General features: G+C 38.1%; 1 protein-coding gene and 1 pseudogene across 1 annotated transcript; both read left to right on the top strand.

Annotated features, from left to right (window-relative positions):
* The first annotated feature begins 923 nt into the window (after positions 1-923).
* On the top strand, positions 924-3,311 carry LOC114750947 (BURP domain protein RD22). Its single transcript, XM_028939591.1, has 4 exons — positions 924-1,014; positions 1,126-1,237; positions 1,960-2,447; positions 2,536-3,311. The coding sequence occupies exons 1-4, from the start codon at positions 973-975 to the stop codon at positions 3,052-3,054; spliced, it is 1,161 nt and encodes a 386-aa protein (XP_028795424.1). The 5' UTR covers positions 924-972; the 3' UTR covers positions 3,055-3,311.
* A 3,323-nt stretch (positions 3,312-6,634) lies between these two features.
* LOC114750946 (BURP domain protein RD22-like) lies at positions 6,635-7,934 on the top strand (annotated as a pseudogene).
* The last annotated feature ends 9,031 nt before the right edge of the window (positions 7,935-16,965 follow it).

Genomic DNA, 16,965 nt, shown 5'->3' with positions numbered 1-16,965 from the left:
CAGAAGAATCTTGCGTTTAAGATGGGAGGAAACACTTCTTGTCCAGGATTTCGCCTGAAATTTTCTAAGAAGGTGACAAGTTGAACTGAAATTGACATTTAATGAATGAAATTACAGTTTCAGCTATGAATCAATGTTAGGCAAGAGGCACGTACGGAACTGGTAATGAATGATGATTACCACACGGGAAGAGCAAATTATCTAGAATGATAAAGAAGCATGGCAATTAGTATCACCATTGTGTCAAATATATATATTAATATATATTTTTTGGGAATAAAAATGCAAAACAGCAGATCGAGTACATGTCAGTTGGGTGTGAAAGAAGAGGGGAGAGGGCGACCCTCAACCCCCCGCGGGCTCCTAATAAATCAGAGTGGTTGTCTGTTAAATGGATCATTCTAGAAGACCCTGCCATGAATCAGCATTTAAAATTATTTCTATCTCTCTCTCTCTCTGTTTTTTTTTTTTTAAAACAAAGTCGGCTTGCAAAATAGTACTGTTTGGCCATATCTTGTTTTTTTTTTTTTTTTGGTTTTATGGCAAAGATTTGGAATCGTTGGAAAACATGACGAGGTGGGGCTGAAAACGTATGTGTTCGTACGTGTAGTGGAAATAACGTGATAATGAATAACCGGTAGGGGTGAGGCGCGTGGGCCTTAGCGATTTTTGGTGTTACAGTGTTAGACGACGATATGATTTTGCTCGCTTTTTAATGTGACGAGGTGAAATTACGAGCAGGTTTATATACTTTGCATCCACGTAGGGTGAGTTTTGATGAGAAGATGAGTGTGGAACGGACAATAATGGAAGTGAGTGAGGGAGAGACAGTTGAAGGCTGAAGGGGACATTAATTAATTGATTCCGATGACACAGTAGCTGTAGGGTGAGGTGGTAAGTTGCCTATATATTCCAAGCCTCTCCTCCCCCCCATTTCCTCAGTTCATTCTAATCGATCTCCTCCCTCCCAGAATGCAGCTCTCTCAGCTCCTTCCTTTCTTGGCTCTCCTCTCTGTCCGTAACCATATCTTCTCTTCTCTTCCATATTACTATGCTACGTATATGCATGCCTGTCCCTGCTTCTTCTTTCTAACTACTTTTCATGTTCATGTTATGTTATCGCAGGTCGGGGTGGTGGCCACCCGTGCCGCCTTACCTCCTCAGCTTTATTGGCAGTCTGTGCTCCCCTCCACTCCCATCCCCTCTTCCATCTCTCATCTCCTCCCCTCTTCTACTGGTCTCTCCCTCCCTTCTCTTACTTATTTCTCACACACACACACACGCATGCACATCAAATCCATTCCCCGCTCCCACTGTTTTCGCTCCGTACATCATGACATGTCATTTTAACATCCTATATATTCAGTTCTTCATCATACATGCATATATTCGACAACCGATGAATAGATTAGTCTGGTATCTCGACTCTTGTTCTCATCTACTTCTCTTTCAATTTTACTGAGTTTTTCATCATACAAATCCTTAAATTCATTAGTCTTCGTGTTAAAACACCACAGGAACCATCTTCTCCCTCATTGTTACTTTCATGCACCGCATCATTACATGATACTCTACTTATGTATGTAGGGAACAAATTCTAAGTATGCTCCCATAGAAAAGAGGGCAGAAATTGAGCAAAATGTCTCGATTACTCCTTCCCAGTTGAGTGGTTGGAATCAATTAATATGCATGGCCCTCCACATGTGTGTGTGTATCTACAGGACCGCGCTGTCTTCCTAACTTTTTCAGTTATTAATAATCTTAGAGATCCTTCATTTAATCCCCATGGAAAAAGAAATCTTGTGTTTGTGTATCCTTGCTTCTCCTCTGTACTGCTTCACCCCATCCATCCACCTTAATAGACTGCATCTTCCAAATCTTTACGTTCCTAACAATTTTTACTTAGGATCTTGGTCTCCAATAAGATTCTGACAAAAAAAATTAATTTGAAACGTGCAGATTGGAAAGAAGACAAAGGCACATCGGTGGCCGTGGGGAAGGGCGGCGTCCATGTCGATGCCGCAAAAGGAAAGCCCGGAGGCACCAACGTTAATGTCGGCAAGGGCGGAGTAAACGTAGACGCCGGCAAGGGAAAGCCTGGAGGCACCAACGTTAACGTCGGCAAGGGCGGAGTCAACGTAGACGCTGGTAGGGGAAAACCAGGCGGCGGCACTACTGTCAACGTCGGTGGCAAAGGCGGAGGCGTTAACGTCAACACCCCCCACAAGGGAAAGCCCGTCCACGTTGCTGTCGGCAAATCTCCGTTCGTTTATAATTACGCCGCCACTGAGACCCAACTCCATGACGACCCCAACGTGGCCCTGTTCTTCATGGAAAAGGACTTAAAAGCCGGTCACAAAATGAACCTCCACTTCACCCGGAGCTCCGACCAAGCTTCCTTCCTCCCTCGCGAACAAGCAAATTCCATTCCCTTTTCTTCGGCCAAGGTAACACACCTTCACACAAGGCTGCCCCTGTTTGTACTTCTATTTATCTACATATATTCATAATATTTTCCCCCTTTGTTTTCTACAGTTCGGCGATATATTGAACAGGTTTGATATAAAGCCTGAATCTGAAGATGCGCAACTTATGAAGAACACGCTAACGGAGTGTGAGGAAGCAGGAATAAAAGGAGAGGAGAAGTATTGTGCGACGTCGTTGGAGTCGATGGTTGATTTCACGACATCGAAGCTGGGGAACAAGGTGGACGCCGTGTCCACAGAGGCGGTGAAGGACACGCGCATGCAGGAGTACACAATAGCGCCGGGAGTGAAGAAGGTGGGAGAGAACGAGGCGGTGGCGTGCCACCGGCAGGAGTACCCATACGCCGTGTTTTACTGTCACAAATCGGAGACGACAAGGGCCTACAGGGTGCCGCTGGAGGGAGCCGATGGGGTGAGAGTGAAAGCCGTGGCCGTTTGCCACACCGACACGTCGCAGTGGAACCCTAAGCATTTGGCCTTCCAAGTGCTGAAAGTGGAGCCTGGCACAGTGCCCGTCTGCCACTTCCTCCCTCAGGATCATCTTGTTTGGGTTCCCAGACACTCCTGAATACTCTCATCATTTCATAATTAGCAGTTCCGGTCTTATGGAACTCAATCTTGATATATATACATATATATGATAGTATGTTTTTATCATATAATAATAATACACCCTATTATATATATATATATATATATATATATTATGTTTAGTCACATAATGCACGCACACTTGGATCATCGTATCAGGCTTGTATGTAAATTTGCATATGATGCATATGTACTACGTTCTGATTATAGTGGCGAGGTTCTCAGTTTGTCCCATTTGCTTTGCCGGATCTAACCTACGCGTGATCATCAAAAGGATTTTAGGAAAGTGTTTTTTTTTTTGGGGGGGACTTTATAGTAATTAATTAGGAAGATGGTTAACATCGGAATCATGTTACAAAGTGTACGACTTGAACGGGTGCATCACTGCTTTGATGTATAAGGTTGATCTTGCTCAAGTGACAAAAGAGACAACACTGGCCGCATCTCTAATATAATAACCAAGTTATTATGTATATTAACTCGGGAAACTATCACCATTCTTTTTGGCTTCTATGCTTATATTATCTTGCTTTCTTCTTAAATTATGTTACACTTATTAGTCTATATTTTTTCCAAAATATTTTTTTGTGTGAGATGAATATAAAAGATAACATTATGAACAAAAATATAAAAACTAATTGACTAATTTGAATATATTTTAAAAACTAATTAAATTAATTATTTATTTGTTAATCATTAAACTAGTTCTTATATTTACAGCTTCAAACTAGTTCTTATATTAAGGGTCTAGCTATCAATAATCCATAGACTAACATATGAATACTGGGGGAAAAAAATAAAGCCCAAAGCAGAGTTATTGTTCGGACTTGTGATGCATGGACATGGTTCATACGTATAATTGCAATTAATTATCGGTTTCTATGAGTGGGTAATGAGACGTAATCAAGAGGCAAGCGGAACCAAGCGGATGAATTTGAAGCCTTGAGAAGCCGAACATGGGCAAAAATAATAAATGGGTACATTGACTTGAGGGTTGTGTGATGAGAACTCAAACTCAGACAAGGAATGGGAGCGTGGCTTGTAATATTACGGGTTTGTAGGCTTTGAAGTCATTCTGAAACAAAGGGGGCCTGAGTTTCGGGATTGGATCAAAAAATATTGAGAGGGCCAGCCCCAACCAAATCTCAATTCCTGTCACTATATGCCTCTGGATTTGCCAAGAGATGATCTTTCTCTTTCACAGCGCCATCTCACCGTATTCTTAGAGTTTCGACGTAGTGGCCCCTGAGCTGACATGAAGTTTCGACGTCTGAATAATGAACCACTAAATTACTGTCATCCGAGCAAACTAATGGGTAAAAAATTGGAGATGATACTGGAGAGCTCAGGGAAAGCGCCATCAAAAAGGACCAACGAGCAGCCATCTTCGACCTGATCTCCGCTGGGTTCTGTGGTCACAGGAACTTGCTGGAGCTTTGCGTTCGCCATTTGCCCTGACTTCACAATAGCAGCACGCAGCGAGTCATTTCAAACACCTTCTCATTCCTACTAGGAGTTAATTGGGTAAAAAATTGAAAAAAAAACTGTTGAAATTTTAGGCATATTTTTTAAACGCATGTTATATATAGAATTATGTCCACCTAAAAACTAAATCTTATTTATAGAATTGGAGATGGTAATAATATATTGAATTCAACATGTGCGTGGAATGCGATGAAAATAAAAAAAAACAATTAAATAAATGAAAAATAAGGAACAAACAAATTATGCAGTGGCAATGAAAAAATAAAGACGTTCAGCAACAGAAATGGTTGGAACGAATTTCAATACTTATCACAGGGATAATCATCATGATAACTATTACTGTGGTAAACTCTAAGCCATTCAGATTTAGTTTTAACTGGGTGGGTTTAAAACCTTCAACTAATGATTTTTAAATAAAAAATTATTTTTAAAAAACTTTACAGTTAAAAGATTACATTTTATTTTGGATTATGTACCTATTAAAAGATAAAATTTTAAAAATATTAAATATTAGATATTAAATTTCGTTCCTCCCTGAATGTTAAGATTCTATGAGAATATAATGTTTGAAATATTGCTCATCACTGCAACGATCAAACGGAAGGAATTAGAGGCCCTGTAATGTCTGAAATACCTTCGTTTTATTTGTGAATTTGCCCAGCTAGGCCCACTCATGAGACGGTCTTTGCCACATCCATGTGACACGTGTTACTTCTTTCAAAACAGCAAATCTGCTTTTAGACACCCGCGGAAGTAAGGGAAAGGGTGAGTCTGGTTTAGGTGCTCGTCACCAGTACTCATGACTTGATAAGTAATCAGGAAATTTCAGATTTAATATTTTTAAATAATTATTTTAAAATAAAAAATATTTGTTAAAAAAATAACAATTAAAAATTATTTTTATTTTTTAATTCTATATCTATTAAAATAATTATTTTTAAAAAATAAAAATAAAAATAAATCTAGACTGTTCAGATCAAATCTAGAAAGTTTAGATCTGATGAGCACTAGATACTTATCAATCTATAAGAATGAGTTTTCTTGCTCAACGGGAGATGAGGACCGATAGCTCATCTTCCACTACACACCGTCTGTATAAAGTGAGAAGCAATTTTCTTTTCATTTAAAACTGAACACTCTTTTTTAATTAGCTAATCTCACTCATCATTTTTCCTCTCCATCTCATACTCCTGAATCGTAAATTTCTTCCTCACCTGTTTCAGACTTTCAGCCCCTCCACGGCCTCTAGCATTGACGGCCTCTTCTAGTCGTCGACCTCACACACTTTGAAAAGGTCTGAAATTCGACGCCTTATTTAATCACAAAGGATGGTAGAAAATCGAACACCTCATTCTTCAATCTGAAATTTTTTCTGCATTGAAATTTCAGCTTTTTTTCAATTTTCAATAGGAGAAAGTTAAAAACTCCTTTCTCTCCAAAGTTAGCGCCGGGTGTGTCAATTCTTGTCTCTCATGAGGGCTGAATGGTGCGACAAAAATTTTTCCTTGGAAAGTAGAAACACAGCAGAGACGACGTCGTTTGGTAATAAGTTTAAACACATCTCCTACTTGTTTAAATAAAACGATTTGCAGTGAGAGATGACTCATTAGTGCTCATCTCCCGTTGAGCAGGAAAACTGATTCTCACTAAATTGATAGGCAAATCTTTTTCTTGTAGACTTTATTCAATTACGGGAAGTTCTGGAAAAGCGTATTGAGCTCATGAGATGGCCTTTTACCACATCCATGTGACACGTGTTACTTCTTTCAAAATAGCAAATCTCCTTTTAGACACTCGTTGTCTCCATTATATTACTCCAATTAAAGGCCCACTAAATTGATAGGCTACCTAATTAATAATTGAGAGGTGTCATCTCAGATTTGATTAATCTTTTTCTTTGTAGACTTTATTCAATTGCGGGAAGTTCTGGAAAAGCATATTGAGCTCATTACTGGTATATATTTGCTCCCACACTCTCATCCGCCTCCTCTCATCATCATCGTTCCAAAATGAAGTTATCTCTCATTCCCTTGCTTACCTTGCTCATTGTAAGCTCCTAATCTTAATTCTTTTACTCCTCTCTCTGAAATCATCATGCGTATACTATATTTGATTATATGTTAAATTGATTGATCGGCAATCTGTCCTTCCCGCTACTCCCATGATTTCTTCCACTGCTAAGATCATCTCCTTCACTCAGCTTTTGGTCTCTCTCTCTCTCTCTCTTCTATATACATGTATCCTTTCCTGCTTATTTATTTCATACCCATTTGCAGGCATCCCTGTCTACAGAAGGAAAAGGCGCAGTAAACGTAGACGCGGGGAATGGCGGCGTCCCTGGGGATGCAGCAAAAGGAAAACATAAACCAGGTGGTGGCAGCACTGTCAATAATGTCGCCTGCGACGGCGAAGGGTTTTCCGTCCACGCACCCAACAAGGGAAAGCCCATCCGGGCCGACCCATTTCTATACAATTACGCTGCCTCTGAGACCCAACTCCGTCATGACCTCAACGTGGCTCTGTTCTTCTAGGAGGAGGACTTGAAACCCGGTCAAAGAATGAACCTTCACTTCACTCTCAGCTCCAGCAAGCCCTCCTTCCTTCCTCGTGAGCTCGCCAGTTCCATCCCCTTTTCTTCAGTCAAGGTAACACACCTTCGCCCTCCACTTCATGTAAACCTGGGCTTTTTTCAATCTATCTACGTATTCATAATTTTTTTTTCCTCTTGTCTTTTGTACAGTTCGACGATATACTGAACAGGTTTGATATAAAGCCTGAGTCTGAAGATGCGGAGGTCATGAAGAATACGCTAAAAGAGTGTGAGGAAGAAGGGATAAAAGGAGAGGAGAAGTATTGCGCGACGTCGTTGGAGTCGATGATTGATTTCACGACATCGAAGCTTGGGAGGAAGGTGGACGCTGTTTCTACAGAGGCGGTGAAGGAGACGCGCATGCAGGCGTACACTACAGCGGCCGGAGTGAAGAAGGTAGGGTAGGAGGCGGTGGTGGTGTGCCACAGGCAGGAGTACCCATACGCCGTGTTTTACTGTCACAAATCGGAGACGACGAGGGCCTACACGGTGCCGCTGGAGGGGGCCGACGGGATCAGAGTGAAAGCCGTGGCCGTTTGCCACACTGACACGTCCCAGTGGAACCCAAAGCATTTGGCCTTTCAGGTGCTTAAAGTTTCTCCTGGCACTGTTCCTGTCTGCCACTTCCTCCCTTCTCAGGATCACCTTGTTTGGGTTCCCAAACGCCTTGAAAAGTTGAAATGCTCTAGGGCTTCTCTCCCTCCCTACCTCCCTACATAAGCAGTACAAGTCACTACGTATCATCCATGTTTAAATAAGGCGTACATGCAGTTCCAATCTTGCGGAACTGATTGATCAATATTGATGTATAATATATATATATATATATATATATGTATGTTTTTCATCGCATATATATTCTGCATCGTACTCCTTCAGTTCTTTACGCAAGATCTATTTAACTAGTAGTAAGTTAGTTAATTATAAAAAATATGATATGTTTTTTCTATAATACTATAATAATTTTTTTTAATACTCTCCTTCTTACTTAATTATGATTGTGGGGTATCACAATAGATAATTTAAAAAAACTAATAATATAAAAAATATGTTTTACGAATGAAATCAAGTTAAAAATTAGACCCCACGTTAAGAAAAAGTGTATATATATTTGCTGGGTACGTGCACTTGTTCAGACTATCTGTGAGTAAATTTGCATGCGATGCGTTGGGTTCGCGGAATCTTAAGGGGTCCAATCCAAAATTAAGTTAATTTTTGTGAGTATGTGTAAATTCCGCCTTTCAAAATTTGCAGACGTATTAAGAAATACAATGAATATATTAAAATATTGACTATATTACTAATCAAATTTGCACATAGTTCAATGTATACTAGAACATTTACATGTTACTTATAGATAAGGGTGCGATGAGAAAATGTTAAATAAATGCTTCTTTGAACTTCTAACTATATATATAAAATGAAACAAGTTAAAATTAAAACTTTTTTCCCAAAAGGCTCATACTTCCTTCATTCCGATTGAGATTTTTTAAAAAAAATTAATTTCATGTTTTGTATAATATAAAATGTTCTGGAGAAAGTAACGTTTCATTGATACCTTGTTCTAAAAATACCTTTCATTAATAGTGTGCGTGAACTAAAGAAGTTAGCATCGAATGAAGGTTATTTGAAAGGTTGTTTTTTTTTTTTTGAAAAATCAGTTAAGTTTTTCATTTGGTGCTATTTTATTTGCTTACTTTCCTCCCTTTTTATGTTGCATGTCCTCCATTTGCTCCATAGTGCTGCCGGAAGAGAGAAGTAAGTATACGGGACTTGGACTTCCTTTTTCAAAATTCTCTTCTTTTCGTAAAACTTCACCTCTTTATATTTGTTTAATTCATCAGTACTCAAACTGAAAAGTTCCTCTCTTTTTAAGGCATATTTGATTTCTTTCTATAAATTTTTGAAGTTTATTTTAATTCCTCATTGTGATTATTTTGGGGCAACTCTTTGACCTTGGCAAGTTTTATTTTATTCTTCTCAGTCATTTTAGACAAATTGGCTGCTTCATGTATTAGAATGGAATGGATGGTAATCAATTTGGAGATTGTGCAAATAGTTCATTTGTGCATGAGTTATGGACTTTGAAGTTCATCTGTTATTCCGGCCAAAAACAAAAATTCTTCTGATATATTATTGCCGATTGGGGTTTTATTGTTTTGGCTCCTTTTTTTTCAAAAAAAAAAATGCCAAACTTTCCTGTGCTGTTATCTGTTCTGTTTAAAGCATCTAGACTTGGTTTAATGAGCCGATTCTTTTGAAACCTCTATGCAGGGGCTCCTTTTTTGGAAATTGGTCCTGAGACAATTTGATGATTTGCTTGTGAAGATATTAATAGTGGCTGCACTTATCTTTTTTATTCTGGCTTTAATCAAGGGAGAAAGGGGCTTAATAACAATTCTGGAGCCTCCTGTGAGACACACACACCCTTCTTAGTTTTGTTTGTTGTTTGAATAACGAACATTTTCATGGGTCGCTAGCTAGTTCAGACTGCCGAGTGAAGACAGTTGATGATTAAGAATAAAATTTGGATATTAGAGATTTAATTTGCGAATTTCAAGGGTGAATTAGGGATTCTATTTAGTTTGGATAAGGTTTCCCATCTGCTGAGCAGATAGGTAGTAGTTTATTTGGAGAAGTCTTGGCACTCGATAAGACATGTTCGTCCTCTCCAAGTGGTCTCTGTTTCAAGGTGGCCTTACCGATGCAGTTTCCTTCGCTTATGGTTGATGCGTTTTTTGAGTTTAGTTCCGATGATAAGACTCCGTTATCGGTGCTTTTCGAACATCTGGGGAGCTGCTGCTTGGGCTGCGGTACGTGGGTGCAAGGTGGCATCACTGTACAAGTTTGGTGCCTCTCATTAACGTGCATTTAAGTCGAGTGGGTCCAAGATCTGGTGAATTCAGATTTAGAGAAGATTTTTGTGATGTAAATCGCAAGTTTGAGCTTTGAATATGGGCCCCTGTACCGTTTGAGTTTCCGCATTCCCTAATGGGCTTCACCTCTGCTTCATCGGATCCTCCAAAAGTCCAAACTTCTCCTTAGTTGGTTTGGGCTTCTGGGCTTGTGGCAAGTGTAATCCATTTTGGATGCGTTCCAACACCTCCTATAGTGAAGTCCAGTCTCTTCCTTGTAAAGTAGTCTAGCTTAGATCAAATTCACAAGGAGTCTTTTTATGTATTTAAATTCCTTAGCTAATCTACTTTTTATCGAATTAACAAATTAATACCAAAATTATATATATATTTTTTAATTTTCCTATGCTAATCTGGATGAAATGTTTATTTCTTAGTAACAGGGATGTATGACTTGATCCACTCAATTTCGTCAACCAGCTCTTATATTAAGGATCTGAGGTAGTATTTCTTAATATTTATAATTTTTGGGCCCATTTTAATCATCATTAGTCCTAAAACATTACTGGACAAGGTTACAAACTTACGGTTGACGTCCAAATGATATGTCTATTCGAATGTGCGCTGTGGTAGGATAAAAAATGCAATTGCTGCCTTCTTCATCGTTACGGCCATATAAGTGAAATGTATTAAAATCTAGTTTTTCTTCTTCTTCTTCTCCTTTTTATATCAACAGAAAATTTCATTAATTAATGATATTTGGACCATATATTTTATACACGGTATCGTATTCTACGTAAAGTATGAACACAAAGGTGTTCATTCATAATCCCGTGAATATTGCAGAAGATAAGGGGAATAGAGTATAAAGTATCAGACAACAATACCAATGCATCATCATAGCATATAGTAAATGCAACCCCCGCGAATAAACTTGAATGTTCAGGCGGCAGTGTTTCGAGATAAATGGTTCAATGCGTTCGTATAGTATGCAAAAGAAAAAAAAATGTCTCCATCACCACTAAAACATGTAGGCTATGGTATAATAGGCTATGATCCGTTGCCCCGAAAAACACGTAGGCTATGGTCCAAGTTCCGGAAGCCCAAAAATGCAAAGGGCACCTGGGCAGTCATCGGAAATTGCGTATGATTAAGTAAATTTCAAGAAAGAACAAAAGATGGCCGGCAATGGCATGCATGACGCAGGGTCAAATGCGGTTCTAATCGTTCACCCTGCTCCGATTCCGAATGGAGTGAACCCGGGGCTCCTCATTAAACTCCTTCACAGATTTCTGAAAAAGAAAATAAAGTAAAACAATAATAATTTTTCTGTTACGCTTACTTATGGAGAAGTGAAATGAAGGAATGCAGTTTGTCCTGAAACAAATTGACATTTTTGTTTCACTTAATTTGCGGCTTCCCATTCTCTATGTTGATGGTACACATGATAGTAGCCGCTCTTAAAGTAATCTCAATGGAATTGACTTTCTGGCCTTTTATTTTCAGAAAAATAAATTTGTCGGCTGTATTTAATTATATTCGTTGGCAAAAACGCAACATAATTGAAACCGAGGGAGGGAGTATTATTTAGAAGGGAAAAATTGGAAATGTGCCCGCCATTGCAACGGCTCGCATTCATCCAAGCTTGAGATTATTGACCGAGAGAGTTAGATTAAAACGCTGGTAGAGAGAGAGAGAGAGAGAGAGAGAGAGTTAGATTAAAACAAACTATGGAAAGCTTGAATTTCGATAAGAGAAAATTAAAGAACTATTTGAGAAATGTGTTTTGAACTCTTTATGTAAATGGATAATTCGAGACGTGGAATGCGATGAAATTTAAAATAAGAAAAAGTTACCGCCTAAAGGACGTTCAAATTAGAAGGGTGCATAGTAGATTTGCTGTCGCCTGAGGTTTTAATCTCCTTTTGACACTCGCGGACCTACCTGCAGAGAAGTTTTCAACAGTATTATATTTGTCTCCATTTACGTAGTACTACAATAATTCAAGTCCCAGGCACCGTAATTAATAATTGAGATGTAGGATTAGGATGTGTTTGGTAAGAGGGGTTTGATGGGTAGATGAGGGTCCTTGTTTTGCTTTTACAAAATTCTTAGGAGCCTTCTCCTTCAAAATCGGGAAATTCAGAGGGCAAGGGCTTGTATTACTCCTGTTGATTCTTTTCTTGTAGTAATAAGAAATGGAACTTATTCAGCGACAAACAGAGCCGCTCCTTTGGACCAAAAAAAAAAAAAAAAACAGAGCCGCTCCGGCAACATCAACGTCGTTGCCGCTGATATTGAGTCCTTCTCGATGGACCACCACCCCCGTCTCCGTCGGCAAGTACGATACCTGGTGACCTCTGACGTCGTCGGCAGGTGGAGAGGTCCCGCCACTCCGACGACGGCACATCAACGTCTCATGCGAGGCCGTCCTGTTTGAATACCAAAGTATATTCACTGAATACTGACAATGCAGATCTACAATCATAATTAACATCTTTGGGACTAACTATCTCGGCTGATTTATGTGCTTGATTTGTATGTTGAGCCTTAACATTTCATTTTATATTAGTATTTCAATATGGAGCCAGTATCACTGCAGGTCTGCATAATTAATTGACTAGCTAGTCCAAGATTAAATCTGACTATATCCAACATATCCAATAAAACTTGCAGAATATTTAAGCCCAATATCAGTTGCCCGCCGGAGGAAGAATGCCACTCTTCATAATTATACTTTTGGGACAAGTGTCTGATAATATAGAAAACTATGGGTTGTTGTTGCGCAATGCATTTTTATAATCAAAGAGCTCCTGACCGAAAATAATAATGGAAGAGCTAAAATAATGGGGTGTTATTGAAGATCAATGGGATATGGGATATCTGGAAATCATATACATATAACAATACTAATTCAAAAACATATGATTGCATAAAAGTCACAAATAATTAAATTTTTTCTCTCGAAATCGTGTATTTGTTCAGACGTAATTTTCTTCTTCAAAATCTTGCGTTGCGACGTTATCTCTCTTTTGTCAGCGGCGATATTTGAATCTAATAAATTTCATATATATAAATTAATTAGATTTATTATATTCGTCAAAAGTACATGACCCATGCCTTTTCTCCACACTTAATTGTTTTCTCTATATTTCAACTGATGAGTCATAAAATTAGGGCTTAGCTTAACGGAAGACAGTTATTTATTAGTTAAGAGGAGGAGGAATAGTAGGTGGGAGCGTGGCCAGCAAAAGAAGACTCCTTCGCCCTCTAAATCTGACCCCTCTGTTTATTATTAGGGAAAATTACGTACAGGTCCCACAGAAAGTAATTTATTACTCTGAGGTCCCATAAAATGTCAAAATTACTGACAAGTCTCAAGGGACCTCAGAGTAATATTTTCGATTTGTAAAATAACATTACTGCCCCTCATATTCCAGATTCACATTTGCTCTGTCATTGCAATTTACAACCTCAGCAGTGACTATTAACAACCCAATGAGAGGGCATTAACAACCCTAGCAGTATCCGTTAACAACTTACTTTATAGAATCATATAACCTCCACATAAGAGTAAATTATAACCAAATAGTATAATACAACAACTTTAACACTAAAATGGGAAGCTTTTTGATCTCATTAAGAATTTTAACTAGATCCAATAGGATTATAGTAATATTTTAATGCGAAGATCCATTTACAACCTCAACAGCGACTATTAATAACCCAATGAGAGGACGTTAACAACCCTAACAGTATCCGTTAACAACTTACTTTATAGAATCATATAACCTCCGTATAAGAGTAAATTATAACCAAATAGTATAATACAACAACTGTAACACTAAAATGGGAAGCTTTTGATATCATTAAGAATTTTAACTAGATCCAATAGGATTATAGTAATATTTAATGCGAAGATCCATTTACAACCTCAACAGTGACTATTAACAACCGAATGAGAGGGCATTAACAACCTAAGCAGTATCCGTTAACAACTTACTTTATAGAATCATATAACCTCCATATAAACGTAAATTATAACCAAATAGTATAATACAATAACTTTAACACTGAAATGGGAAGCTTTTTGATATCATTAAGAATTTTAACTAAACCCAATAGGATTATAGCAATATTTTAATGCGAAGATTCATTTACAACCTCAATGGTGAGTATTAATAACCCAAAGAGAGCTGTTGACAATCTAGGCAGTATCTGTTAACAATTGACTTTATAGGATAATATAACCTCTAACAACTATATAAGATTAACTTTAAGACTATTTAGTTATAATTTAGTTAGTTATAGTTAGAAGTTATATTATCCGATAAAGTTAGTTGTTAACAGACATTGCTGAGGTTGTTAACAGTTCTCCTTAGATTATTAATACTTACTGTTGAGGTTGTAAATGGATTTTCGCATTAAAATGTTGCTATAATCCTATTGGGTGTAGTTAAAATTCTTAATGATATCAAAAAACTTCCCATTTTAGTGTTAAAGTTGTTGTATTATACTATTTGGTTATAATTTACTCTTATGCGGAGGTGATATAATTCTATAAAGTAAGTTGTTAACGGATACTGCTTAGATTGTTAATGCCCTCTCATTCGGTTGTTAATAGTTGCTGTTGAGGTAGTAAATGGATCTTCGCATTAAAATATTACTACAATCCTATTGGATCTAGTTAAAATTCTTAATGATATCAAAAAGCTTCCCATTTTAGTGTTAAAGTTGTTGTATTATACTATTTGGTTATAATTTACTCTTATGTGGAGGTTATATGATTCTATAAAGTAAGTTGTTAACGGATACTGCTAGGATTGTTAACGCCCTCTCATTGGGTTGTTAATAGTCGCTGCTAAGGTTGTAAATCGCAATGACAGAACAAATGTGAATCTGGAATATGAGGGGCAGTAATGTCATTTTACAAATCGAAAATATTACTCTGAGGTCCCTTGGGACCTGTCAGTGATTTTGACATTTCGTGAGACCTCAGATTAATAAATTGCCTTCTGTGAAACCTGTACGTAATTTTCCCTTATTATTATACGAGTCAGAGCCTGTCACGTTGGAACGGAAGAAAGCCCAGTCGCTTGCTGCCACAGTTGACGTTCCGCGCCCATACTCGGTCCCACTTCACAGTTCACACCACTGGTACTGTTTCTTAATGAACATTTTTTTTTTTTTTGGCCAGAGTTTCTTAATGAACATTGAAGAATGAAGAATGCTTCTTTTCAAAATATTAAATGGGTAGTTACTTGGTATACGTTATATATGAGTATATACATATATATAATAATAGAGCGGCCTCTTCATCATTACAAAGCAAAACAAAGGCTTCGAGAAGGATCAAACTAAGCTGATCACCCCATGTCCTTCCTTCCTCTTTCCTCCTGCCAACTATATAAGAAGTCTCTTTGTAAGCTCTAGGCGTGTCAAACAGAATTTGGGTTCTCTTTGAGGAATGGATCTGAAGAAGTACTTGTTTGGTTCACGCAGGGAGGTAACTTCCACCATCCGGTTAGGTCGCAGCTACACCTACGGCAGCTACACTAAACCGCACCGTCGGGGATATACGTCGGCAACCTATGCCAATGCAAAGCCGACGGTGTGGCAGGTGCTTCTGAGAAAACTCAGATTCAGAAGAGAAAATAATAATAAGAAGAAATTGTTGAAGTCTTATGGTGCAATGGAGGGCACTTATAACCCACGAACTTACTCCTTGAACTTTGATCAAGGATTGGATTGCATGGAACCCGACAGCCTCTGTCGTTCGTTCTCTGCTAGGTTTGCTGTTCCATCCAGAAGAATTTTCCCTCCCACTCATTTGTTGGATTGTTGAGCTTCCATGATGTACATGAGTTTTATTTTTTTCTTTCTTTCTTTAATCTCAAATTCCAATTGTATAATTCTTTTTTTCCCCATAACGAAATGCTCAGACGCGTTTTGATTTCTGAAGAGATCTGTGTTGGATTCAGTGTCCATTACAATGATAAAAACATATTGGCATGGTGGTTCTTGAGCTTTGAAAACTGACGGCCGGCTAGATATGGTTCCCCTGCTTTTTGTTTCCCGTCATTTCTGGCATGGTCTTCTGACCTACTACAAATAGTATGAAATTATTTGGTTTAATGAGCAGTATACGGCGGGTTAATTCATGATCAATAATCCAGATTCAGTTAATTAATGCAGTCTTAATTTTAATTGATATACATAAAAAAGAAGAAAGACGACAAATGAGGAATAAGGTGAAGAACTTACTAGAGAATAATACCAGAACCGAGAAATAAGTAGGTAAAGTTGCTTTACAAAATTTATACTCCGGAATTCCAGTATTTTAGCTGCAAGCAAGAGATCTAAATCCTCAAATAATGTTAGTCCAAATCGTAAATGACAGGGCGGAAAATTAAAGAATGATTTTGGTAAATACTACTACAATGCTATGGAAATTTACAGCCTTTTTTGAGCAAATAGAGACGCTGACGGACATCCTTGGTTTACTGTACCTTTTTCTTTGAATTGAACTACAAAAGCACCATTGCTTTGTTGATACCCTTAAACACCTAATATTTTCCAAGGATGGCAACAATTACAGGCATTCACTTTCTGCGCAAGATTCATAATTATTGAGCCAACCAGGGTTCGCTGCTGTTTGTATGTTTCAACTGCATTTCTCTGTTCATGTTGTATGCGTAGATCATATCAATTGTGAAATGTTTTAAGTCCAAAAGAAGTTGAAATGGGCACATAGAAATCATAAGCCATAGCTCAGAAACTCTAGTGCACATCACACTGTCCCTTTAACATCTTGTCACATTCTGATATGCTTTAGCCCAAAGGTTTAGAAACCTTTGTCTGCAGCTAATACATCGCTATACAATCGCTATACAGAGTCCCTTCGGTCCTTCTAAACATTTATGCTCGGCAAAAGACACTTTTCCATTAACTTTCTGTT

This window comes from Neltuma alba, unplaced genomic scaffold, assembly GCF_004799145.2.
Source record: "Neltuma alba isolate B1F8T4 unplaced genomic scaffold, ASM479914v2 tig00006698_pilon, whole genome shotgun sequence".
NCBI classification, from domain to species: domain Eukaryota; kingdom Viridiplantae; phylum Streptophyta; class Magnoliopsida; order Fabales; family Fabaceae; genus Neltuma; species Neltuma alba.
The sequence above is the reverse complement of the archived record's forward strand: the minus strand, read 5'-3'. Positions and strand labels throughout refer to the sequence as shown.

Coding starts and splice junctions, on each gene's coding strand:
- LOC114750947 (XM_028939591.1), top strand. CDS start 973: ATGCAGCTCTCTCAGCTCCTTCCTTTCTTGGCTCTCCTCTCT. Junction 1,238..1,959: donor TCTCCTCCCCTCTTCTACTG/GTCTCTCCCTCC, acceptor TGAAACGTGCAG/ATTGGAAAGAAGACAAAGGC. Junction 2,448..2,535: donor TTCCCTTTTCTTCGGCCAAG/GTAACACACCTT, acceptor TGTTTTCTACAG/TTCGGCGATATATTGAACAG.